The sequence below is a fragment of the Schistocerca americana genome, chromosome 7, assembly GCF_021461395.2.
Source record: "Schistocerca americana isolate TAMUIC-IGC-003095 chromosome 7, iqSchAmer2.1, whole genome shotgun sequence".
NCBI classification, from domain to species: domain Eukaryota; kingdom Metazoa; phylum Arthropoda; class Insecta; order Orthoptera; family Acrididae; genus Schistocerca; species Schistocerca americana.
The window spans coordinates 64,391,759-64,417,349 of record NC_060125.1 but is presented as its reverse complement, the minus strand read 5'-3'; the positions used below and the strand labels follow the sequence as shown (position 1 = coordinate 64,417,349).

The following is a 25,591-nucleotide window of genomic DNA, read 5'->3' as shown; positions in this document are numbered from 1 at the left end:
AGAACATTCATCGGTATACTTGGGAAGGTAGGGGAACCATATCTGTCATTGACTATATAATAACAGATCAGGAATTCAGGAAGGCTGTGAGGGACACACGTGTATTCAGGGGATTCTTTGATGACACTGATCATTATTTAATCTGCAGTGAAATTGGTATTGTGAGGCCAAAAGTGCAGGAGGTCAGGTCCATATGTAGGAGGATAAGAGTGGAGAAACTTCAGGATAAGGAAGTCAGGCACAAGTACATAACAGTCATCTCAGAAAGGTACCAGTTAGTTGAATGTAGTCAATTACAGTCATTTAAAAAGGAATGGACAAGGTACAGGGACACAGTACTATAAGTGGCTAAAGAATGTCTTGGAACAGTAGTGAGAAGAGGTAGGATGAAGCAAACAGCTTGGTGGAATGACACAGTCAAGGCAGCCCGTAAAAGGAAAAAGAATGCGTATCAAAAATGGGTACATACTAGAACTCAGGTAGACAGAGAAAGTTATGTTGAAGAAAGAAACAAAGCCAAACAGATAATTGCAGCATCCAAGAAAAAATCTTGGGAAGACTTTGGAAACAGGTCGGAGACATTGGGTCAGCTGCTGGAAAACCATTCTGGAGTGTAATTAGCAGTCTTCGAAAGGGAGGTAAGAAGGAAATGACAAGTATTTTGGACAGGTCAGGAAAACTGCTGGTGAATCCTGTAGATTCCTTGGGCAGATGGAGAGAATATTTTGAAAAGTTGCTCAATGTAGGTGAAAATAAGATCAGTAATGTTTCAGATTCCGTTGAACAATGGTATGGAATGATGATGGAAATAGGATCACATTTGAGGAAGTGGAGAAAATGGTCAATAGATTGCAGTGCAATAAAGCAGCTGGGGTGGATGAAATTAAATCGGAACTCATCAAATACAGTGGAATGTCAGGTCTTAAATGGCTACACAGGATAATTGTAATGGCCTGGTAGTCGGGATAGGCTCCATCAGACTGGACAAAAGCAGTAATCACACCAATCTTTAAACATGGAAACAGAAAAGATTGTAACAACTGCAGAGGTATGTCTTTAATCAGTGTTGTGGGTAAAATCTTCTGAGGTATTGTTGAAAGGAAAGTGCGAGTATTAGTTGAGGACCAATTGGATTAAAATCAGTGTGAGTTTAGGCCTCTTAGAGGTTGTTAGGACCAGATATTTAGCTTACGGCAAATAATGGAGAAGTGTTACGAGTGGAACAGGGAATAGTATCTATGCTTTATACACTCCTGGAAATTGAAATAAGAACACCGTGAATTCATTGTCCCAGGAAGGGGAAACTTTATTGACACATTCCTGGGGTCAGATACATCACATGATCACACTCACAGAACCACAGGCACATAGACACAGGCAACAGAGCATGCACAATGTCGGCACTAGTACAGTGTATATCCACCTTTCTCAGCAATGCAGGCTGCTATTCTCCCATGGAGACGATCGTAGAGATGCTGGATGTAGTCCTGTGGAGCGGCTTGCCATGCTATTTCCACCTGGCGCCTCAGTTGGACCAGCGTTCGTGCTGGACGTGCAGACCGCGTGAGACGACGCTTCATCCAGTCCCAAACATGCTCAATGGGGGACAGATCCGGAGATCTTGCTGGCCAGGGTAGTTGACTTACACCTTCTAGAGCACGTTGGGTGGCACGGGATACATGCGGACGTGCATTGTCCTGTTGGAACAGCAAGTTCCCTTGCCGGTCTAGGAATGGTAGATGGGTTCGATGACGGTTTGGATGTACCGTGCACTATTCAGTGTCCCCTCGACGATCACCAGTGGAGTACGGCCAGTGTAGGAGATCGCTCCCCACACCATGATGCCGGGTGTTGGCCCTGTGTGCCTCGGTCGTATGCAGTCCTGATTGTGGCGCTCACCTGCACGGTGCCAAACACGCATACGACCATCATTGGCACCAAGGCAGAAGCGACTCTCATCGCTGAAGACGACACGTCTCCATTCGTCCCTCCATTCACGCCTGTCGCGACACCACTGGAGGCGGGCTGCACGATGTTGGGGCGTGAGCGGAAGACGGCCTAACGGTGTGCGGGACCGTAGCCCAGCTTCATGGAGACGGTTGCGAATGGTCCTCGCCGATACCCCAGGAGCAACAGTGTCCCTAATTTGCTGGGAAGTGGCGGTGCGGTCCCCTACGGCACTGCGTAGGATCCTACGGTCTTGGCGTGCATCCGTGCGTCGCTGCGGTCCGGTCCCAGGTCGACGGGCACGTGCACCTTCCGCCGACCACTGGCGACAACATCGATGTACTGTGGAGACCTCACGCCCCACGTGTTGAGCAATTCGGTGGTACGTCCACCCGGCCTCCCGCATGCCCACTATACGCCCTCGCTCAAAGTCCGTCAACTGCACATACGGTTCACGTCCACGCTGTCGCGGCATGCTACCAGTGTTAAAGACTGCGATGGAGCTCCGTATGCCACGGCAAACTGCCTGACACTGACGGCGGCGGTGCACAAATGCTGCGCAGCTAGCGCCATTCGACGGCCAACACCGCGGTTCCTGGTGTGTCCGCTGTGCCGTGCGTGTGATCATTGCTTGTACAGCCCTCTCGCAGTGTCCGGAGCAAGTATGGTGGGTCTGACACACCGGTGTCAATGTGTTCTTTTTTCCATTTCCAGGAGTGTAGATCTAGAAAAGGCATATGACCGGGTTCCTAGGAGGAAGTTATTGTCTGTTCTACGAGATTATGGAATAGGAGGCAAACTTTTGCAAGCAATTAAAGGCCTTTACATGGATAGTCAGGCAGGAGTTATAGTTGACGGTAAATTGGGTTCATGGTTCAGAGTAGTTTCAGGGGTAAGACAAGGCTGCAACCTGTGTCCACTGTTGTTCATATTATTTATGGATCATATGTTGAAAACAATAGACTGGCTGGTTGAGAATCAGATATGCGAACACAAAATAAGCAGTCTTGCATATGCGGATGACTTAGTTGTGATGGCAGATTCGATTAAAAGTATGCCAAGTAATATTTCAGAGCTAGATCAGAAATGTAAGGACTATGGTATGAAGATTAGCATCTCCAAAACGAAAGTAATGTCAGTGGGAAAGAGAGATAAACGAATTGAGTGCAAAATAGGAGGAACAAAGTTAGAACAGGTGGACAGTTTCAAGTACTTAGGATGCATATTCTCACAGGATGGCAACATAGTGAAAGAACTGGAAGCGAGGTGTAGCAAAGCTAATGCAGTGAGTGCTCAGCTACGATCTACTCTCTTCTGCAAGAAGGAAGTCAGTACCAAGACTAAGTTATCTGTGCACCGTTCAGTCTTTCGATCAACTTTGTTGTATGGGAGCGAAGTTGGATGGATTCAGGTTACCTTATCAATGAGGTTAAGGTTACGGATATGAAAGTAGCTAGGATGATTGCAGGTACTAGTAGATGGGAACAATGGCATGAGGATGTCCACAATGAGGAAATCAAAGAAAAACTGGGAATGAACTCCATAGATGTAGCAGTCAGGGCGAACAGGCTTAGATGGTGGGGTCATGTTACACGCATGGGAGAAGCAAGGTTACCCAAGAGAACCATGGGTTCAGCAGTAGAGGATAGGAGGAGTCGGGGCAGACCAAGGAGAAGGTACCTGGATTCGGTTAAGAATGATTTTGAAGTAATAGGCTTAACATCAGAAGAGGCACCAATGTTAGCACTGAATAGGGGATCATGGAGGAATTTTATAAGGGGGACTATGCTCCAGACTGAGCGCTGAAAGGCATAATCAGTCTTAAATGATGATGATGATGATGATGACATTATTGATCTCTTAACTTATGCTACTTGATGTTTGTTTGGTGTTTGTCGTGTTTTCTACGGTCTGTTTGTGTTCCAGTCTGCCGGCCGTAGTGGGCGAGCGGTTGTAGGCGCTTCAGTCTGCAAACGCGCGACCGCTACGGTCGCTGGTTCGAATCCTGCCTCGGGCATGGATGTGTGTGATGTCCTTAGGTTAGTTAGGTTTAAGTAGTTCTAAGTTCTAGGGGACAGATGACCTCAGATGTTAAGTCCCATAGTGCTCAGAGCCATTTGAACCATTTTTTTTTTTTTTTTTTTTTTTCCAGTCTTCTGCGAGGTAAGTTAAGTCACATTTTACTCAGGTCAGCCGGTGTCACAGCCCGTTTGATAAACTCGCATGTATAATTTAAAAAAAAAAATTAAATTTGCTTGCCAATGAATTATATTAAGTGTAATGTCTTACTTCTGTTATTGCTCATATATATATATATATTTCGTGCCACATTCCACATTTATTTAAATCACTTCTGATGCAATTTACTGTTCGTTAAGTAATTGTAATTTGGTGCATGCTTAAGAACGAAGCTGTCATTTTTCGGTATTGTCTTAATGATGGCCAAATGTTGGTTGTATGTTAACTATTTGATTAATGTGGTCTAAAATAAATTGTTAACTTATTTCTTGAATTGCTAGTTGTTGTGTTTAAGGAGTGACATTATAGAGGCCTTGACCTTCCATGCTCAGTGTACCCTTCATCCCCGTGTACCGCAAGTCTCTAGAGGAACTGAAGGTTCCAAATGATTGGAAAAGAGCACAGGTAGTCCCAGTTTTCAAGAATGGTCGTCGAGCAAATGCGCAAAACTATAGGCCTATATCTCTGACATCAAGCTGTTGTAGAGTTTTAGAACATGTGTTTTGCTCGCGTATCATGTCATTTCTGGAAACCCAGAATCCACTCTGTAGGAATCAACATGGATTCCGGAAACAGCGATCGTGTGAGACCCAACTCGCTTTATTTGTTCATGAGACCCAGAAAATGTTAGATACAGGCTCCCAGGTAGATGCCATTTTCCTTGACTTCCGGAAGGCGTTCGATACAGTTCCGCACTGTCGCCTGATAAACAAAGGAAGAGCCTATTGAATATCAGACCAGCTGTGTGGCTGGATTGAAGAGTTTTCAGCAAACAGAACACAGCATGTTGTACTCAATGGAGAGACGTCTACAGGCGTTAAAGTAAACTCTGGCGTGCCACAGAGGAGTGTTATGGGACCATTGCTTTTCACAATATATATAAATGACCTAGTAGATAGTGTCGGAAGTTCCATGCGGCTTTTCGCGGATGATGCTGTAGTATACAGAGAAGTTGCAGCATTAGAAAAATGCGGCGTAATGCAGGAAGATCTACAGCGGATAGGCACTTGGATCAGGGAGTGGCAACTGACCCTTAACATAGACATACGTAATGTATTGCGAATACATAGAAAGAAGGATCCTTTATTGTATGATTATATGATAGCGGAACAAACACTGGTAGCAGTTACTTCTGTAAAATATCTGGGAGTATGCGTGCAGAACGATTTGAAGTGGAATGATAATATAAAATTGATTGTTGGTAAGGCGGGTGCCGGGTTGAGATTCATTGGGAGAGTCCTTAGAAAATGTAGTCCATCAACAAAGGAGGTGGCTTACAAAACACTCGTTCGACCTATACTTGAGTAATGCTCATCAGTGTGGGATCCGTACCAGGTCGGGTTGACAGAGGAGATAGAGAAGATCCAAAGAAGAGCGGCACGTTTCGTCACAGGGTTATTTGGTAAGGGTGATAGCGTTACGGAGATGTTTAGCAAACTCAAGGGGCAGACTCTTCATGAGAGGCGCTCTGCATCGCGGTGTAGCTTGCTGTCCAGGCTGAGAGAGGGTGCGTTTCTGGACGAGGTGTCGAATATATCGCTTCCCCCTACTTATACCTCCAGAGGAAATCACGAATGTAAAATTAGAGAGTTTCGAGCGCGCACGGAGGCTTTCCGACAGTCGTTCTTCCCGCGAACCATATGCGAGTGGAACAGGAAAGGGAGGTAATGACAGTGGCACGTAAAATGCCATCCGCCACACACCGTTGGGTGGTTTGCGGAATTTAAATGTAGATGTAGATGTAGAAGTCAGTATACGATGCTTCCACGGGCATTCGGTACCATTTCATGACCAGTAAGGACAAAAATCGTTGTATGAAGCTGTGATGCACTTAAAAGAAGACGTGTGGTGGGTATGGCAGGGGCTCACAGCTTTGCGTCGCGAAATACTTACGTCGACGACGGCCTGCGCGTCGCTGGTGGTGATGTTCTCGTGCCCGAAGTAGAAGTCGCGCAGCTGCAGGGCGGCCTCCTCGCGCTGCTGCGGCGTCGGCAGGTGCAGCTGCGGGGACACCGCCGCCACGAAGTTGTCGCTCAGCTGCTGCAGCGCCGCCGCGTCGTCCAGGTACCGCTTGCCTGCAACACACAGTAGGCGCGCTGCTTACCACAGTCCAATCCTGTGGCGAGTGAACCAGCTGCCACTGTCCGTTCCCTACCCATCCCTTCCCATCCAGTCCGCGAATGGTGCAAGGCAAGAATACAATAGAGATAAAAGAATGGAACCGCAAAATTACAGACCCATATCCTCAGCATATCCTTGCTGTAGAATTCTTGAGCATATTTTTATAAATTTCCTTGAGGGAGGAAAGCATACATCCCTAAATCGACACATATTTGGAAAGCATCACTCACGCGAAACTCAACTTGTCCTTTTCTCGCACCATATCCTGTGAACCTTGGATGAACGGCACCAGGCAGATTCCATACTTCTAGTTTTCCAGAAAACGTCTCGCACAGTTCCGCACTGTAGACTGTTAATAGAAGTCCAATCATTCAGAATATACTACTGGCCATTAAAATTGCTACACCACGAAGATGACGTGCTACAGACGCGAAATTTAACCGACAGGAAGAAGATGCTGTGCTATGCAAATGATTAGCTTTTCAGAGCAATCACACAAGGTTGGCTCCGGTGGCGACACCTACAACGTGTTGACATGAGGACAGATTCCAACCGATTTCTCATACACAAACAGCAGTTGACGGCGATGCCTGGTGAAACGTTGTTGTGATGCCCCGTGGAAGGAGGAGAAACGTGTACCATCACGTTTCCGACTTTGATAAAGAACGGATTGTAGCCTATCGCGATTGCCGTTTATCGTATCGCGACGTTGCTGCTTGCGTTGGTCTAGATCCAATGGCTGTTGGCAGAATATGGAATCGGTGGGTTCAGGAGGGTAATACAGAACGCCGTGCTGGATCCCAACGGCTTCGTACCACTACCAGTCGAGATGACAGGCATCTTATCCGCATGGCTGTAATGGATCGTGTTGCCACGTCTAGATCCCTGAGTCAACAGATGGGGATGTTTGCAAGACAACAACGATCTGCAGTAACAGTTCGACGACGTTTGTAGCAGCATGGACTATCAGCTCGGAGACCATGGCTGCGGTTACCCTTGACGCTGCATCACAGACAGGAGCGCCTGCGATGGTGTATTCAACGACGAACCTGGGTGCACGAATGGAAAAACGTCATTTTTTCGCATGAATCCAGGTTCCGTTTACAGCATCATGATGGTCGTGTCCGTGTTTGGTGACATCGCGGTGAACGCACATTGGAAGCGTGTATTCGTAGCCGCCATACTGGCGTATCACCCGGCGTGATGGTATGGGGAGACATTGGTTACACGTCTCGGTCACCTTTTGTTCGCATTGACGGCACTTTAAACAGTGGACGTTACATTTCAGATGTGTTACGACCCGTGGCTCTACCCTTCATTCCATCCTTGCGAAACCTTGCATTTCAGCAGAATAATGCACGACCGCATGTTGCAGGTCCTGTACGGGCCTTTCTGGATACAGAAAATGTTCGACTGCTGCCCTGGCCAGCACATTCTCCAGACCTCTCACCTTATTGAAAACGCCTGGTCAATGGAGGCCGAGAAAATGGCTCGTCACAATACGCCAGTCACTACTCTTAATGAACTGTGGTATCGTGTTGAAGCTGCATGGGCAGCTGTCCTGTACACGCCATCCAAGCTCTGTTTGACTCAATGCCCGGGCGTATCAAGGTGGTTATTACGGCCAGAGGTGGTTGTTCTGGGTACTGATTTCTCAGGATGTATGCACCCAAATTGCGTGAAAATGTAATCACATGTCATTTGTAGTATAATATATTTGTCCAATGAATACCCGTTTATCATCTGCATTTCTTCTTGGTGTAGCAATTTTAATGGCCAATAGTGTAGGTTCTTAGGTATGTGACTGGCTCGAAGATTTTTAAGTAACGGAGGTCAGTATGTTGTCCTTGAAGAAAAGTGTTCATCGGGGACAAAATTATCGTTGTCAGTGCTCCAGGGAAGTGCGGTAGGACCTCTCCCGTTGTCCGCAGCTCGTGGTCTAGTGGCTAGCGTTGCTTCCTCTGTATCAAGGGGTCGCGGGTTCGATTCGCAGCCGCGTTGGGGATTTTCTCCGTCCGGGGACTGGGTCTTTGCACGGTCCTCATGATTTCATAATCATTTGTGAAAGTGTCTAGATTGGACTGCGTAAAGATTGGGACTTTGTACGGACGCTGATGACCGCGCAGTTGAGCGCCCGACAAACCAATCATCATCATCATCATCACCTCGCCCGTGGTCTACTTCCTTCCAGCCACGTCGTGGAAACGAGGTCCTCCTTACTCGTCTCCGCATCGGCCACACGCCTATGACGCACGGATTTTTACTCCGGCGAGAGGGCTCTCCGATGTGCGGTGCTTGTGGCGTGCAGATCACGGTGCAGCACATTTTATTGCACTGCATTTTATTTGCTGACCAGCGGAATGCAGCAGATTTGCCGGTGGATCTGCAGTCTATTTTATGCAATACTCAAACGAATGTGGTTCGAGTTTTAAAGTTTTGTGAATAAGATTCTGGGGATGTGTTTTTAAAGTGTCAACAGGGTGGCTGGCTCACCGAAGTTTTTTGTAAGTGGTCAGCCAGCCACATTTCCCTGTGCTGTCTTTTAGCTCTTCTGTGTTTGGTTTTCCCTCTGTTCTAATTTCTTCATTAGCTATCTTGCCTCCTCATTGGTTTCAGTGCCTGTGATAGTGCCTGTGCGATGGAGTGATTGTGTGTGGTCATTTCGTGGGCATGCGTGTACGATAGTTTTCGTTCTTATCCACATTCGTTTATTTTAATCATTGTTAGGGTGCTGATAACCTCGCCGTTGGCCATCCATAAGGCCCTCAAAACACACACACACACACACACGCCTCCCGTTCTCTGCATGCATAAATGATCTGACAAACAGGATGAGCAACACTCTGCAATTCTTTGCTGATGATGCTGTATTGAACGGAGAAGTGTCATCATTCAGTGGCTGTAGTAGAATACAGGATGACTTATAAAAGAGTTTCATTTGTTGTAATGAATGGCAGATTCTAAACATGTAGAAAAATGTATGTTGACGTCACTCCATTACGGGCTGATTCGTCTCATTATTATTTCACTCCTTTGATTTAATTTTCATTTCTGAGACATTCTTGTACTGATTACATACTGTGACGGCAAAAAATCAAAACATCAAAAAATTATTAATGTAGACTAATGGAATTTCTGGAATATATTTGTCTAGGTAACATATTTAAGTGGTTAACATTGCAAGATCAAGGTTAATGTACGCGCGAGATAAGCCATTGCAAATGTGAAATGCTGGTACATCAGTAACCGGTGTAACCGTCAGAAGTTAAATGCAAGCAAACAAACGTGCATGCGTTGAGTTGGACAGGTGCCGGATATCAGTTTTGGGGTGGACTTTCACATCTGTCGCACTTGGTCGGTCAACACAGGGACAGTTAATAGTGGTTGTGGATGACGTTGGAGTTGTCGAATGATCTCACTTATGTGCCCGATTGTAGACATGTCTGGTGATCGAACAGGTCAAGGCAACTTGTTGGCACTCTGTAGATGATGTTGCGTTACAACGGTAGTACGTGGTCGAACGTTATCCTGTTGAAAAACACACCCTGGAATGCTGTTCATGAATGGCAGCACAACAGGTCGAATCACCAGACTTACACACAAAGTTGCAATCAGGGTGCGTGGGATAACCACAAGAGTGCTCCTGTTGTCAATCGAAATCGCACCCAGATCTAAACTCCAGTTCCAGATTCAGTGTGCCTAACACACACACGGGTTGGTTGCAGGTCCTCAACTGGCCTCCTTCTAACCAACCTACGGTCATTACTGACTCCAAGGCAGAAACAAATTTCTTCATAAAACACAACAGACCTCCACCCTGCCTCGAATTAGCTCCCCTTTGACACCACTGGAGTCGCAAATGGCGGTGGTTTGAGGTCAGTGGAATGCACGCTACAGGTGTAAGTAGGCTGTTTAGGTTCTTATATTGGTAACGCCACCGCCACGTAGCGCTCTGTATGAAAATCACTGGCTGTGCTGTGTGCAGTCTGTGGCTGGTTGGCGTTGTTGTAATTTGCTATTGTAGTGTTGGCCAGTTGGCTGTTAACAGCGCGTAGCGTTGCGCAGTTGGAGGTGAGCCGCCAGCAGTGGTGGATGTGGGAAAGTGAGATGGCGGATTTTTGAGAGCGGATGATCTGGACGTGTGTCCATCAGAAACAGTACATTTGTAAGACTGGATGCCATGAACTGCTATATATATATTATGACTTTTGAACACTATTAAGGTAAATACATTGTTTGTTCTCTATCAAAATCTTTCATTTGCTAACTATGCCTATCAGTAGTTAGGGTCTTCAGTAGTTTGAATCTTTTATTTAGCTGGCAGTAGTGGCGCTCGCTGTATTGCAGTAGTTCGAGTAACGAAGATTTTTGTAAGCGATTTGTGAAAGGTATAGGTTAATGTTAGTCAGGGCCATTCTTTTGTAGGGATTACTGAAAGTCAGATTGCGTTGCGCTAAAAATATTGTGTGTCAGTTTAGTGCTGATCAGAATAAGTAAAGAGAGTAATGTCTGAGTACGTTCAGTTTTGCTCAGCTGTTTGAAAATCAAATAATGTAAGAGGTTTATCAGCACAGAAATTCAATAAATTTTCTAAGGGGGCGTTTCACAGGGCGTCTGGCTTGGAGCTGTCCTTGAGGTAACCTATTCGCAAGAGTTCGTTGCGTCACAGCGGTGCCAACTGCTACCGAAATTGGCTATACGCCGAACACGACGATCTTACCTCTCAGTAGTGCCACGTGGCCGTCCGGAGCCCGGTTTTCTTGCGAACGTACGTTGTCGTGACCATCGCTGGCAGCAATCACGTACAGTGGCTACATTCCTACCAACTCTTTCTGTAATATCGCAGAAGAAATATCCAGTTTCTCGTAGCCCTAGTGCATGACGTTGTTCACTCAGTGAGGTCTTGATAATGCTGTCTTTGTCGCCTTAAAGGCATTCTTGACCAACATCAGTTCACCACGTCCAATCTCGAAGGTAACTAACGCTCCGACCGTTATAGCGTGTATGTAAAGCAAACCTTTTTTGCGCACTCATAGTGGCGTACTAGCGTTACTGGCAAGAAACTAGAAAAGACATCATCTCTGCGGTGTAGAAAGACTCCTGTCAACTTTCGTTGACGTCACACAGGTCCTTCTCGGTATTATGATTTTTTTCCCGTCAATGCAGATCAAAGCTGATTATGAGCAACCACAGTGATTGCAATGATTAAGCTGTCAGTTATTGTTTTAAAATTCTTACCACACTGGGTGATGTTGAATTTTTCTGTAGCTGCATGTCTGGGTCGCGCAATGAGCCGAGGAAGCGACTGACGAGTTTCGGTGACTTCAGGCTATTCTCTGGGGGTTCGTTTCCATATCTAAGAAAGGAGCCGCCAAGGGCTAGTGAAACACGTGAAGGACAGATAGTCCGCAAACTCCGCATTTTTCCGAGCCAAAGCTATTCGGTCAGAGAAGCGCGCTATAGAATTTTGTTTGCTGTGGCCGGCAGCCTTTCTAGAATTCAGGAGAGTGGGAAGCCACTCTCAGATAAAAATCTCTCTTGTCATACGAATTAAGTACTTGAGTTTGTTTCTTCCTTAATGGAAGCGAGGTACTGTCAGCCATTCTCATACTAATTAAATTAAGAATAATGCTGATACATGGTGAAACAACGCTCTAGTGGGTGATTTGCGGGTTTAATGCACCTCGGGATATGACCATGCGGTGCATTTTGTCTGCAGTCGTCGCACGGTGGTAGCAGCCCACATACGCAGAGGTGTGTTTGTGCATGTCAGAGTACAGTGCAGCGAGTAAGTGTGCAGACGTTTTCAGACTGTGTGTTGAAAATGGCTCAAAGAACACAGATTGATGACGTTATTAGGGGTAGAATACTAAGGCGACTAGAGGCTGGTCAAACACAGAGGGTCGTAGCACGGGCCCTCCGTGTGGCACAAAGTGTGATCTCAAGATTATGGCAACGATTCCATCAGACAGGAAATGTGTCCAGGCGCTACAGTACGGGACGTCCACAGTGTACAGCAAGACAAGAAGACCAATATCTCACTATCAGCGCCCCAAAACGGCCACGAGTACTGCAGGTAGCCTTGCTCGAGACCTTACCGCACCCACTGGAACAGTTATCTCCAGACACACAGTCTACAGACGACTGAACAGACACAGTTTATTCGCCCGGAGACCTGCAAGGTGCATTCCACTGACCCCTGTTCACAGGATAGCCCATAAAGCCTGGTGTCAAGAACACTGTACATGGTCAATGGAACAGTGGTCCCAGGTTATGTTCACAGACGAGTCCAGGTATAGTCTGAACAGTGATTCTCGACGGGTTTTCATCTGGCGTGAACCAGAAACCAGATACCAACCCCTTAATGTCCTTGAAAGGGACCTGTATGGAGGTCGTGGTTTGATGGTGTGGGGTGGGATTATGATTGGTGCACGTACACCCCTTCATGTCTTTGACAGAGGAACTGTAACAGGTCAGGTGTATCGGGACGTCATTTTGCACCGGTATGTCCGCCTTTTCAGGGGTGCACTGGGTCCCACCTTCCTACTGATGGATGGTAACGCAAGGCCCCACAGAGCTGCCATCGTGGAGGAGTACTTGAAACAGAAGATATCAGGCAAATGGAGTGGCCTGCCTGTTCTCCGGACCTAAACTCCATCGAGCACGCCTGGTGTGTTCTCCGTTGACGTATTGCTGCACGTCTTCAAATCCCTACGACACTTCAGGAGCTCCGACAGGCACTGGTGCAAGAATGGGAGGCTATACCCCAACACCTGCTCGACCACCTGATCCAGAGTATGCCAACCCGTTGTAAGGCTTATGTACGTGTGCATGGTGATCATATCCCATATTGACGTCGGGGTACATGGGGAGGAAACAGTGGCGTTTAGTAGCACATGTGTTTCGGGACGGTTTCCTCAACTTATCACCAATACCGTGGACTTACAGATCTGTGTCGTGTGCGTTCCATATGTCCCTATGCTATTAGCGCCAGTTTTGTGTAGTGCCACGTTGTGTGGAACCACATTCTGCAATTATCCTTAATTTATGAGCATGAGTGTAAGTAGGCAATGAGTTGGCGTGTCTCCTTTTGTTCTTATTTTTCCGCTGTGTTATCGACGGCCCTTTCGCATCTCATCGCTCTCTTCCTAGAAAGCAGACTGCCCGAATTTTTCGTAGCCGCGGTATTGCCATTGGAAAGCCGAATGACTGCCTGTCGTTTCGCGACCACGCCTCCCAGTTCTGGGTGGAGATTTCCGATCTCTTCGGGGCTGGCATTTGACTCGGGAACATCGTTTTACTGCTGTATTCTAAGTCAAGGCCATTCCCAGCGCTGGTCACAATAGATCCAACACATTGATCAGATGTTTGCTCGCATTGCCGAGTTGTCACGATAGCTACCACACAACAACAGACTCATTTGTTCGTAACAGCTATCTCTCTTTTAAGTCAGGACGCCCTTACGTCTCTGCTTCGTCCGAGTGCCTTCTGGCGTTAGTGATTTGTAGGCGTCTTTCTTATGGTCTGTCAGCCTTTTTATGCAGCCCAACACCTCTCAAACAAACCAAGATTTCACGCACTACCCTGAGTGAATTCTGGGCGCTTTTGTGTCTACGCCTCTCGTAGTGTCTACATGGCTCCATGACTTGTCGGGATGTTTCTTGTCATCTTCCGAACTTTTGATGCAGTGCAAGTTTCAAGATTGTGCCCAACGCTTCATATGCCGTCCCTCTGTGAGTTCTGCCCGCTATTGAGTGTACGAAATCTTTTGGAAATTCATTAGTTTCTAAAGGGGCCAAACTGCTGAGGTCATCGGTCCTTAGGCTTACACACGACTTAATCCAACTTACGCTAAGGACAACCACACACGCCCATGCCCAAGTGAGGATTCGAACCTCCGACAGGGAGAGCCGCGCGGCTATTGAATGTACGCCTCGTCCCAGTGTCCACAGGGATCCTTGACTTGGGGGCATTCTTCTCATTGTCTCCAAACTTTACTCAAGGTAATATTTCTCTAGGGAGCCAAACACATTCACAAGCCACTCCTGGATGGGGTTCGGATGCCCTCGTGTCCGCACTTCCCGTGGCTTCCGTCGGCAGTCCAAACATTCTTCCCTCCTCGGCGTTGCCCAGTGGCGAAGTACTACAATACCACATCAGAACAACTCCATTGGAACAGTATGACACGGTGGTTGGCCAGCACTGGATGGCCCATCAGGGCTAGTCTGCGGATCTCATACTGACAGTCCATTCGTACCCCCCCCCCCCTTCAGCGTTGCCCAATTGCGAAGTATTACAACACTACATCATAATGACTTCATTGGAAGAGGATGACACGGTGGTTGGCCAGTACAAAATGGCCCATCAGGGCTAGTCTGCAGAGGTCATACTGACAGACGTGACGCTGTCACAGTGGGTTACCTGCTATCCATGAATAGATCAGGCGATAAAAGCATTGCCCCCGAAAGGCAAGGTTCTGGCTTTGAGTTCCAGCCTGTCGCGCTATTTTAATCTGCCAGGAACTTTCTAAACAGCGCATACTCTTTTGGAGAAAGAAAGGTCTAGTCTAGTAATTTTTTGATGCAGTTTTCTTTGAAGCACATACTCTTCTGATTTCAACAGCAGACCTTTTCATTACGCAAGATGTCTCCGTCTGCCAGCAGAGTTTGACGATTTCCGTGATGCTCTCGTGCCTTCTAAACCGTCCCATCATGAAAAGGATCCTCAAATCAACAGATGGTATTAATTTTTAACTGGAACGCTATGTGTATTTTCAAAACGGCAAATTCGTTTTCTAACTCTCCTTCTTGATGGATTCGCTCGTATCTCATGATACATATCTCAGTTTCCTCGGCGATCCCCAGTACGACAGTATCTGTTGGACTTTAAGGTATCCGAGTAACTGCGACTTTCCCTGAACGGGACACCTAACATTAGCGCTAATGGGTGTACGAGCAGAAACTCACGACTGACTGCCTCCATCCCGTCGCCAGACGTGAAGCCGGTGATGACGGGCACCCTGCTGAAGCGGCCGTCCTTCAAGGCGGCAGCGGGCCACTCCGTGATGAAGGCGCCCTCCACATCCGGCTCTATCACGGGCATCCACACCAGCAGCGGCAGCTGCGCCTCCTCCTGCACACACACGCACACAGCGGGGCCGCAGTCATTTTGAGGCGTCTCAAGCGACACGAAGTATACAAGTAGAAACGTACAGAAGAAAAAGCAAAGAAAAACTTGATTCCATTAAAAAAAAGTCTTTGCAGGCGTGTGTCTACGTGTGCGTGTTTTTCACGCGTGAATGTGTTTCAGTCAACGTTCATTCAAACCCATGTATAAGTCTGCAGGTTTTCGTCGGTCTTGTTCTTGAAGGTAAAATCATCTCAATTGATAGGACGAGTAATATTTCTCTTTAAACTCTTCAAAAACATGTTTCGATATGTCTGCTGTGATTTACGTATGAGCCTCCAGGCGTCTCCTGGAGGAGCATAACTGCCTAAAGTCCTTTTTCTCCGCTGGGAAACGGGCTTGTAGCAGATAAAACAGCTGTGCAGTCGCAGTTTTTATGTAATTTAAACAAAAATTTTGATAATATTAAACACAGGCAAAAATATTTTTAAAATAATACACGTTGATAAAAATTTTATTAGTTTTAAAGAATTTGATTAATTTACACACGTACATCTACACCGATACTCCGCATTCCACTGTATGGCACGTGGCGGAGGGTTCCTTGTACCACTACATCTACATCTACATCTACATGATTACTCTGCAATTCACATTTAAGTGCTTGGCAGAGGATTCATCAAACCACAATCATACTATCTCTCTACCATTCCACTCCCGAACAGCGCGCGGGAAAAACGAACACTTAAACCTTTATGTTCGAGCTCTGATTTCTCTTATTTTATTCTGATGATCATTCCTACCTATGTAGGTTGGGCTCAACAAAATATTTTCGCATTCGGAAGAGAAAGTTGGTGACTGAAATTTCGTAAATAGACCTCGCCGCGACGAAAAACGTTTTTGCTTTAATGGCTTCCATCCCAACTCACGTATGATACCTGCCACACTCTCTCCCCTATTACGTGATAATACAAAACGAGCTGCCCTTTTTTGCACCCTTTCGATGTCCTCCGTCAATCCCACCTGGTAAGGATCCCACACCGCGAAGCAATATTCTAACAGAGGACGAACGAGTGTAGTGTAAGCTGTCTCTTTAGTGGACTTGTTGCATCTTCTAAGTGTCCTGCCAATGAAACACAACCTTTGGCTCGCCTTCCCTACAATATTATCTATGTGGTCTTTCCAACTGAAGTTGTTCGTAATTTTTACACCCAGGTACTTAGTTGAATTGACAGCCTCGAGAATTATACTATTTATCGAGTAATCGAATTCCAACGGATTTCTTTTGGAACTCATGTGGATCACCTCACACTTTTCGTTATTTAGCGTCAACTGCCACCTGCCACACCATACAGCAATCTTTTCTAAATCGCTTTGCAACTGATACTGGTCTTCGGATGACCTTACTAGACGGTAAATTACAGCATCATCTGCGAACAACCTAAGAGAACTGCTCAGATTGTCACCCAGATCATTTATATAGATCAGGAACAGCAGAGGTCCCAGGACGCTTCCCTGGGGAACACCTGATATCACTTCAGTTTTACTCGATGATTTGCCGTCTATTACTACGAACTGCGACCTTCCTGACAGGAAATCACGAATCTAGTCGCACAACTGAGACGATACCCCATAGGCCCGCAGCTTGATTAGAAGTCGCTTGTGAGGAACGGTGTCTAGAAATACGGAATCAACTTGAGATCCCCTGTCGATAGCGGCCATTACTTCGTGCGAATAAAGAGCTAGCTGCGTTGCACAATAACGATGTTTTCTAAAACCATGCTGACTACGTATCAATAGATCGTTTCCTTCGAGGTGATTCATAATGTTTGAATACAGTATATGCTCCAAAACCCTACTGCAAACCGACGTCAATGATATAGGTCTGTAGTTCGATGGATTACTCCTACTACCCTTCTTAAACACTGGTGCGACCTGCGCAAATTAGTCCTTTACTTTCCTTTTCCACTTGAAAGTAGAGCGACAGAAAAACTACTACCTACATGTCTCCGTAGGAGCCCCAATTTCTATCATCTTATGTTCGTAATCCTTCAAGAGCAATGTATGTTGGCGACAGTAGAATCGTTCGGCACTCAGCCTCAAATGCCGGTTCTCTAAATTTTCTCAGTACTGTTTCTCGAAGAGAACGCCGCCTTCCCTCCAGGGATTCCCATTTGAGTTCCCGAAGCTTCTCCATAACACGTGTTGTTCGAAATAACCAATTACAAATCCAGCAGTCCACCTCTGAATTGCTTCGGTGTCTTCTTTTAATCCGACCTGGTACGGATGCGAAACACACGAGCACTACCCAAGAACATGTCTCACTATCGTTTTATATGCGGTTGCTTCACAGATGACCCAAACGTTACTAGAATTCTCCCAATGAACCGAAGCTGACCAATCGCCTTCCATACCACACTCCTCACTTGCTCGTTCCATTTCATGTCGATTTGCAACGTTACGCTCAGATATATAAACGACTTGACCGTCAAACACTACTAATGCTGCATCCGAGCACTAAAGGTTTTATTTGCCTACTCATCCACATTCTACATTTTTCTACATTTAGACTTCTCTGCCATTCATCACACCAACTAGAAATTTTTCTAATTCATCTCGTATCCTGCAACAGTCATTCAATTTCGACACCCTGCTCTACATCACAGCATCATCTGCAAACAACCACAGGTTGCTGTCCACGCTGTCCGCCAAATCATTTGTGTTTACAGGGAATAACAGCTGTCTTATCACACTTCCCTGGGGCACTCCTGGCGATACCCTTATCTTTGATGAATACTCGCCGTCAAGGACGACATACTGGATTCTATAACTTAAGCCATGCACATACCTCTGAACCTGTTTCATACACTCAAACCTTCTTTAACAGCGTGCAATAGGGCACCGTGTGAAACGAAAGCATGGAGTCTGCCTGTTGCTCTTCGGTACATCGTGTGAGGAAAGGGCAAGCTGAGATTCGCACAGGCGATACTTTCTAAAACCATGCTGATTCGTGGACATAAGCTTCTTGGTATCAAGAAATTTATTATATTCGAACTGAGAATATCTTCAAGGATTCGGCAGCAAAGCGATGTTACAGATATTGGTTGGTAATTTTGCGGATCCGTTCTTTTGCCCTTCTAATATATGGGATGTAGTGTCCCTTTTGCAATATTCACCATTATCGACGTGAAACATAAATAAAAATGACTATATGTGACTCAAAATGAACTGCAAACATCGATTTATCTGCGAAAGATAATAACACTAACTGTAAAAATATACAATATAGATCGATAGATGTATGAGATTATAATGTGTAAGTAATTAAAAGAAGTATTATTTATTTATTTATTTATGCATTTATTTTACCTGGCAAGATTAGGGCCTTCAGGCCCTCTCTTACACCTAACCAGGCATACTCAGATTCAACAAATTTCAGTTTCTACAGAACATTAAGGACATATAACATGTTATACAGTATTAATGTTAAAGAAAAATCGTCTTTGTAAGAGTATGAAACACAATGCAATGCTAATTCTTCTGTCTAGTCTGTTTTGTTCTGTTCGTTCTGATGTTAGCAGGAATAAGGTACGCAAGCTATTGTGCTGCGCTAGCATTTGTTTCTGTCGTAACGTAATTGCAAATATTTATGGAGTAAACTGTGGTGTCACCGCCAGACACCACACTTGCTAGGTGGTAGCCTTTAAATCGGCCGCGGTCCGTTAGTATACGTCGGACCCGCGTGTCGCCACTATCAGTGATTGCAGACCGAGCGCCGCCACACGGCAGGTCTAGAGACACTTCCTAGCACTCGCCCCAGTTGTACAGCCGACTTTGCTAGAGATGTTTCATTGACAAATTACGCTCTCATTTGCCGAGACGATAGTTAGCATAGCCTTCAGCAACGTCATTTGCTACGACCTAGCAAGGCGCCATTATCATTTGCTATTTATCTTGTGATGCATGTACCGTCAGACCGATGTTCACCAATTATGGATTAAAGTTAAGTATTCCAACAGCTACGACCTTTTTTGCTAAAGTCTAACTTCCTTAAATGTTCCAGACCTCACGCCAGCCTGCGTCAGCTTAACGCGTGCCTTTCGGCTACCAATCATAGTGGCTTGGCTGTCTTGCCAAGTCACAACATAAACTGTGTCCTAGTAAGAATATATTAGTATAAAGTGATCTCCGTGTGTTATTTCAACAACCTACGCCACATTTATCTTATGAAAAGACTATTTAATGAAAATTATTTAGCATGTTTCCAACTGCTGCGGAGCGAGTAACAGTGATCTCTGACTGTTAATTAGCCGCCATTACGCGGTACATTTAAAAATATTTTTTCACAGCACAATGTCTGATAGCCGGAGCGGAAAAAATTATGTAAAAATATTCAGTGAGATTAATTGAAGGAAACCAGTGAAATAATTTTATTAGAAGTCTATTTTCTGTGATAGTAATAATTTCAGATCAGTGAACTGGAGCTGAGTAATACTACGCTATTGCATTTACAGTAATTTGTAGGGAGCCTGGCCCTCGATAAAACCAGATATAATACGTAATTGGCAACCTACGAAATTCATTATTTTGCTTATTATATCTCTTTTGTATTTTTTTTAAAGCTAAACGTAAAAACTAACCTCACTAAAAATCAGTATCAGATCACGATAAATCAAAGAACAAACGAATTTGCTAGGAGAGTGTTTCCTCTAAAAATAAATAGTTATACTTATTTTTTAAAGAGATATAATAGGGAGTGACCTGCACTTTTTTCCAGTCGCTTGGAACTTTGCGCTGGGCGAGAGATTTGTGATAAATGCAAGTTAAGAGACGGGCCAATGACGTAGATTACTCTTTGAAAACCAAATTGGGATTCCATTCGGACCTGGTGACTTACTTGTTTTCAACTGCTTCACTTGTTTCTCTACGCCAGAGATGTTTATTACCATGTTGTCCACACAGGAGTCTGTTCGATAGTCAAACGACGATATACCTATATAGTTCTCCTTCATGAACGATTTCTTGAAGATTAAATTTAAAACTTCGGCTTGCCCTTTGCTAATCTTCAATTGCCACACCAGACTGGTCAACATGTGACCGGATGGAAGCCTTAGACCCACTAAGCGATTGTACGTAAAACCAGAATTTTCTGGGGTTCTCTGCCAGATCTTTTGCTGAAGTGTGACGGTGGCTGTAGTTGTACGCTTCCCGCACAGATCTTTTCACAGACGCACGAATCTCTACTTATCTTTTCTTGTCTTAATTTGCGTGTTCTCTTTTGAACCGCGAGTGGAACAGCTTGTGCTTCCTGAGCATATTCCGAACTTTTAAAGCATGGTGAATCTTTCCCGTTCTTTATTCACTTACTAGGCACATACTTCTCGACACCACAATTTAAAATCTGATTAAACTTTGCCCTTAATTCCTCTACGCACATTTTACTGGAACTAAGTGATGTCAGTTCACTGTCTAAGTGAGATGCTAAAAACTGGTTTCTGTTCTATGAAATCACTGATGATGATGCTACGATACAATAGTGATGCTGGTGGGGTACGAAAATGATCATAATAGAGGCTGGATTGATGAGTACTAGAATAGGGGCCTTTGGAAGCACGAGCAGCAGGTAAGAGATACTGAGGGGGAGAACACGCAAGAGGGAGGAAATGGGAGGATGCGGTGAGGTGAAGCGTTGTTGACTAAGACAGGAAGCTGGAGTGTATTTCACTTTGAATTTCACTATTGAGTTGATGGAACTTGGCTGAAGTTCCGGCAGGATAGGTTGCATAAGGCATGGAGGTGCGTGGAATGTGGGGAGTCGGTACCTAGAATGGTGATTAGTGAGTATGGTATTGGGTGCTTGGACTGGCGTTTCCAATCAATATACTGTGTACGATGGTGCTCCAAGAAGAGAAGGTGTGCGAAACTGATGAGTTGGTATAGGAAGCAAGTTGGGGATCGAAAATCAGTATCGTGTCCACCCATAACATTTCTTTTTTCGAAAAAAGTGGAGTCATTTGGTGAAAGTCTTTAGGCTGCTATTAGTGGACGTACTGGTCCATAGTCATTCAGCAGGTACGGATTGCATGTACTGACAGAGATAGGGAATGTTGTAAAAATATTATTCTTGTTGTGAAACAGAAGTGGCTTCCCGATAGTCGGTGATGTCCCTCGTGAGCCGTAGCTGGGTGGCAAAAAGCCACGTGCTCAGATGCCCGTAGCCGTCAATTGCACGCTCTCCGAGAGATTTTGACTACTTCTGCGAATTTTCCTTCTATAACTTTCCTTGGCTAGCACTCGTAAGTTACTAAAACATATATTCTGATCGCACTCTCCTTGGTGTTTGCTACCACAGATTTTACATTTTTCTTCAAAGGAGTGTTGCGTTCGAGTCCGATAACGCGTCTTTTTACGCCCCTGACAAAAAATCGTCCTACGCTATTCTTCTGAAGGATTGCACTAATAACGAAGAGAAACCATTCAACAGCCCGCAGAGATCGGAAGATTCCTATAGAAGATCCGAACAGAGTGGTCGAAACGTCGAGTTCCGGAGTATAAAGAGAAATGTAATGCCGCCTCTTCTTACTTCCAATTTATACCTAGTTTTTGATATTTTTAGTTAATCAACACTATATGGAAGTTTATCAATAATGTAGAGCATAAGAAAAGAGTTCTGTGTCTCCCTTAATCCGTAATATCTTTGTATGAGAATGCGCTTGTGCTCGTATGAATTTTGGTGAATTAAAACTTGATTTCTGATTTTTATTTACCTGCAAATAACTGATGCCACAGACCAAAAGGGTTTAGAATTCTGTTGGTATTCGCAGCATTACTCATTAAATTGTTTACGTATATAGTCTGTCTGACAAAAGAAGTGAAGTAGATTTAAGACATCGTTGGTTGTCAGTGTACATGGATCGTTCAATAGGTAATGCTCCACTTTTTCTCTCAGGACATATTTATTGTTAAGTGTCAGAATTTGGTGCAATGTACATCAACATGTCCACGTCCTGTTTTTCTATGTAGTCTCCTTCACGTTCTATGGCCTTACGCCAACGTTGTGGAAGAGCATGTATTCCCTGCTGGTAAAAGCTCTTATCCTGTAGGCGTAGCCACGTTTTCACTGCATGAGTGATCTTCAAACTGTGTTCCCAGTAGAAAATCTTTATGCGGCCCAAAGAGATGGAAGTCCGAGGGTGCCAGGTCTGGACTGTAGGGTGGATGGGGAAGTGATGTCCAACCCAATTTGGCGACGTCCCGAGCGTGGCTGATCAAGGAGCTCTGTTTCTGCATTTACAGAGGTTGTATCTTTCTTTACCCATCGCCCAACTGTACTCCATCAACTGCTGCGTCGCCATACACTGCACACAAACGTTTATGGATGGTCACCACCGTTTCTTTTTCTGCACACAAGAATTCAATAGCAGCACGCTGCTTGTAAAGTGAGTCATATGTAGACGCCATTTTGACGCTGTACTACGGCTCTGCCCTCTGCCAGAACGGTTCGAAAATTCATCGGTGCACAGAAAAAACGTCAGGTGTGAAGCACCAATAAGTGGGGCATTACTTATTGAACGACCCTCGTAACTTCGCAAACTTATTCACCATCGCCAGGTGCATACATTCTCCGTGACAGGTAGAGCTGCTACCACAGCGTGTCAGTGTTGTCCGTGTTTACTGTTATCACCAGGCCTCGTAGGATATACAGGGGCATGAACAGCGTCAGACCACGTTGGAAGACACGGAGATGCCGCGTGTTCATGTGAGACAGTGTTCTCAGCACCTGTCAGAGTTCGTGTGGCTGGTCGAATCATATAATATCTAAATTTGTGGGCCATTCGGACGTGACAGTGGCGCTGCGCTGGACTGCACGGGGACGTGAAGGTAGACATACTCGTCGTTGAGGTTCCAGTCCACCAAGTCTGATCACCACGAGGGAGGATCGCCGTAATGTGCAAACAAGCACATGGTAGCACCTTCGCATCGGCGCCAGCCACCCGAGAACAAGTAATGAACCCCCTGCAAAATCCTGTATCACTTCGCGCCATTGGTGAAAGAGTAGCACCACCCGGACTTGGTAATTACCACCCCATGAGTGGGCCGACAGTTTGGGTTCATGCCTGGAAGAGGAACGACTGGTGCAATATATGCTTTAAGACGGATAGTGGAGAGACACGGGTAGCTACAAGCCGATCTACATATGGCTTTCATTGATTTGGAGAAAGCATATGACAGAGTCCCAAGGGACGAAATATGGAGAAGCATGAGAGAGCAGTGCGTGCCAGAGAAGTATGTGAGGTTAGTGAAGGAAATGTACAGAGGAGCAATGACACAGGTGAGAAGTAGTGTGGGCATGACAAAGGAGTTTCCAGTAAAAGTAGGGTTACATCAAGGGTCTGGGCTTAGTCCCTACCTCTTTGACCTGGTTATGGATGTGCTGGTGAAAGATGTGAAGAAGGAAGCACCGTGGAATATGATGTTTGCGGATGATGTCGTTCTTTGTGAGCAGAGCATCGACAGACTTGAGGAAAAGCTGGAGGATTGGAGGAAGGCACTAGAAGAAAGAGGGATGAAAATTAGCAGGACAGAGTCAGAATATTTAGCACTGAAGGATGTGCAGATGAGGTCTTGCAAGATCCAGGGTGATGAGCTGAAATCGGTCTGCAAATTTAAATACCTAGGGTCGTACATACAGAGGGATGGAGGACTGGAAAGCGAGATACAACACCGAATAAATTGCGATTGGAACAACTGGAGGAAAATGAGTGGAGTGTTGTGTGACAAGAAGGTGAGCATTGGGATGAAAGGGAAGGTGTACAAGTCGGTGGTAAGGCCTGCTATGACATACGGGGCAGAGACATGGCCAATCACAGTAGCCCAGGAAAGGAAGATGGAAGTGGCGGAAATGAGTTCAAATGGCTCTGAGCACTACGGGACTTAACATCTTAGGTCATCAGTCCCCTAGAACTTAGAACTACTTAAACCTAACTAAATGGGCATCACACACATCCCTGCCCGAGGCAGGATTCGAACCTGCGACCGTAGCCGTCCCGCGGTTCCGGACTGCAGCGCCTAGAACCGCAAGACCACCGCGGCCGGCTGCGGAAATGAGGATGCTGGGGGGGATGTGTGGGGTAACAAGGAAGGACAGAATTAGAAATGAATTTGTTAGAGGAGCTGTGAAAGTGGGACCCATGGGGAGAAAGATACAAGATGGCAGACTAAGGTGGTACGGACACTTACAGAGAAAAGGGGAAGAATATATCGGAAACAGAGTTGAAGATATAAAGATTGAAGGAGCTAGAAGGAGAGGAAGACCGAAGATGAGGTGGGAGGATAAGATATCCGGGGACCTAAGGGAGAAAGGATGGAAGAAGGAAGAGGCAATGGATAGAGAATTACGGAGGAGAAGGATCCAGAAGACCAACACCCTACGTGACGTGGGACAAGAAGACGATAAAGAAGAAGAAAAAGAGTGGGCCAACATTAACATCACAAAAACACAAGCGGTTGCGTTTTGAGTAGTTCCGTGATCGGGAACCGCGGACTGCTAGTGAATGGAACAGTATGGCGTCGACCTGGGGACTGGTCGCATTCTTCCAGTGTTATAGAGAGACACACGTCATGGTGTGGGGAGCCACTCGGTGTGACTTCAAGGCACAGCTGGAAGTGACTGAAGGAACTCCAACGGCACAAAATTATGTCAGGGGTATCCTGCGTCTTCGTGTGTTGCTTTCATGAGACATTACCGTGGTGCCATTTTTCAACAGGACAACGCTCGGCCACACACGGCACGTGTGATTATGATCTGTCTGCGAGAGACACAAGTACTCCTACGGCCATCAAGATGCTACACCCGTGCCCCATACAACAGGCCTGGGACCAGCTTGAACTCCCTGCGCCAGCTTTGAAGACATCAAGGACCGGTTGCTACAGTTGTGGCGCAGCTAGCCTCAGGAGAGGATACAACGGCTTTACAACGGCCTTCCCAACAGAACCAGTATATGCATCTAGGCCAGAGCGGGTGCAACGTCCTACTGATAAGTGCGCTCATACGTCCAGGTTCTTTGTACATTTCACTCGAATTGGTAATCACTGAAATAACGGCACATAACCTCTGAAGCCGTGAAGTTTCATAATGTTTCCTCCTCCACTTTTTTGT

The 25,591-nt window shown here is 45.7% G+C and overlaps 1 protein-coding gene across 1 annotated transcript in view; it reads right to left on the bottom strand.

The window, feature by feature from the left end:
- The window catches only part of LOC124622598 (carboxylesterase 4A-like), a 140,650-nt gene that overhangs the window by 44,988 nt on the left and 70,071 nt on the right, over window positions 1–25,591 (bottom strand). The window contains exons 6-7 of the mRNA XM_047148351.1: window positions 15,273–15,438; window positions 6,079–6,260 (exon numbers count right to left, since the gene is read on the bottom strand). Coding sequence (XP_047004307.1) covers window positions 6,079–6,260; window positions 15,273–15,438 — 348 coding nt within the window. The remainder of the gene's footprint in view (window positions 1–6,078; window positions 6,261–15,272; window positions 15,439–25,591) is intronic.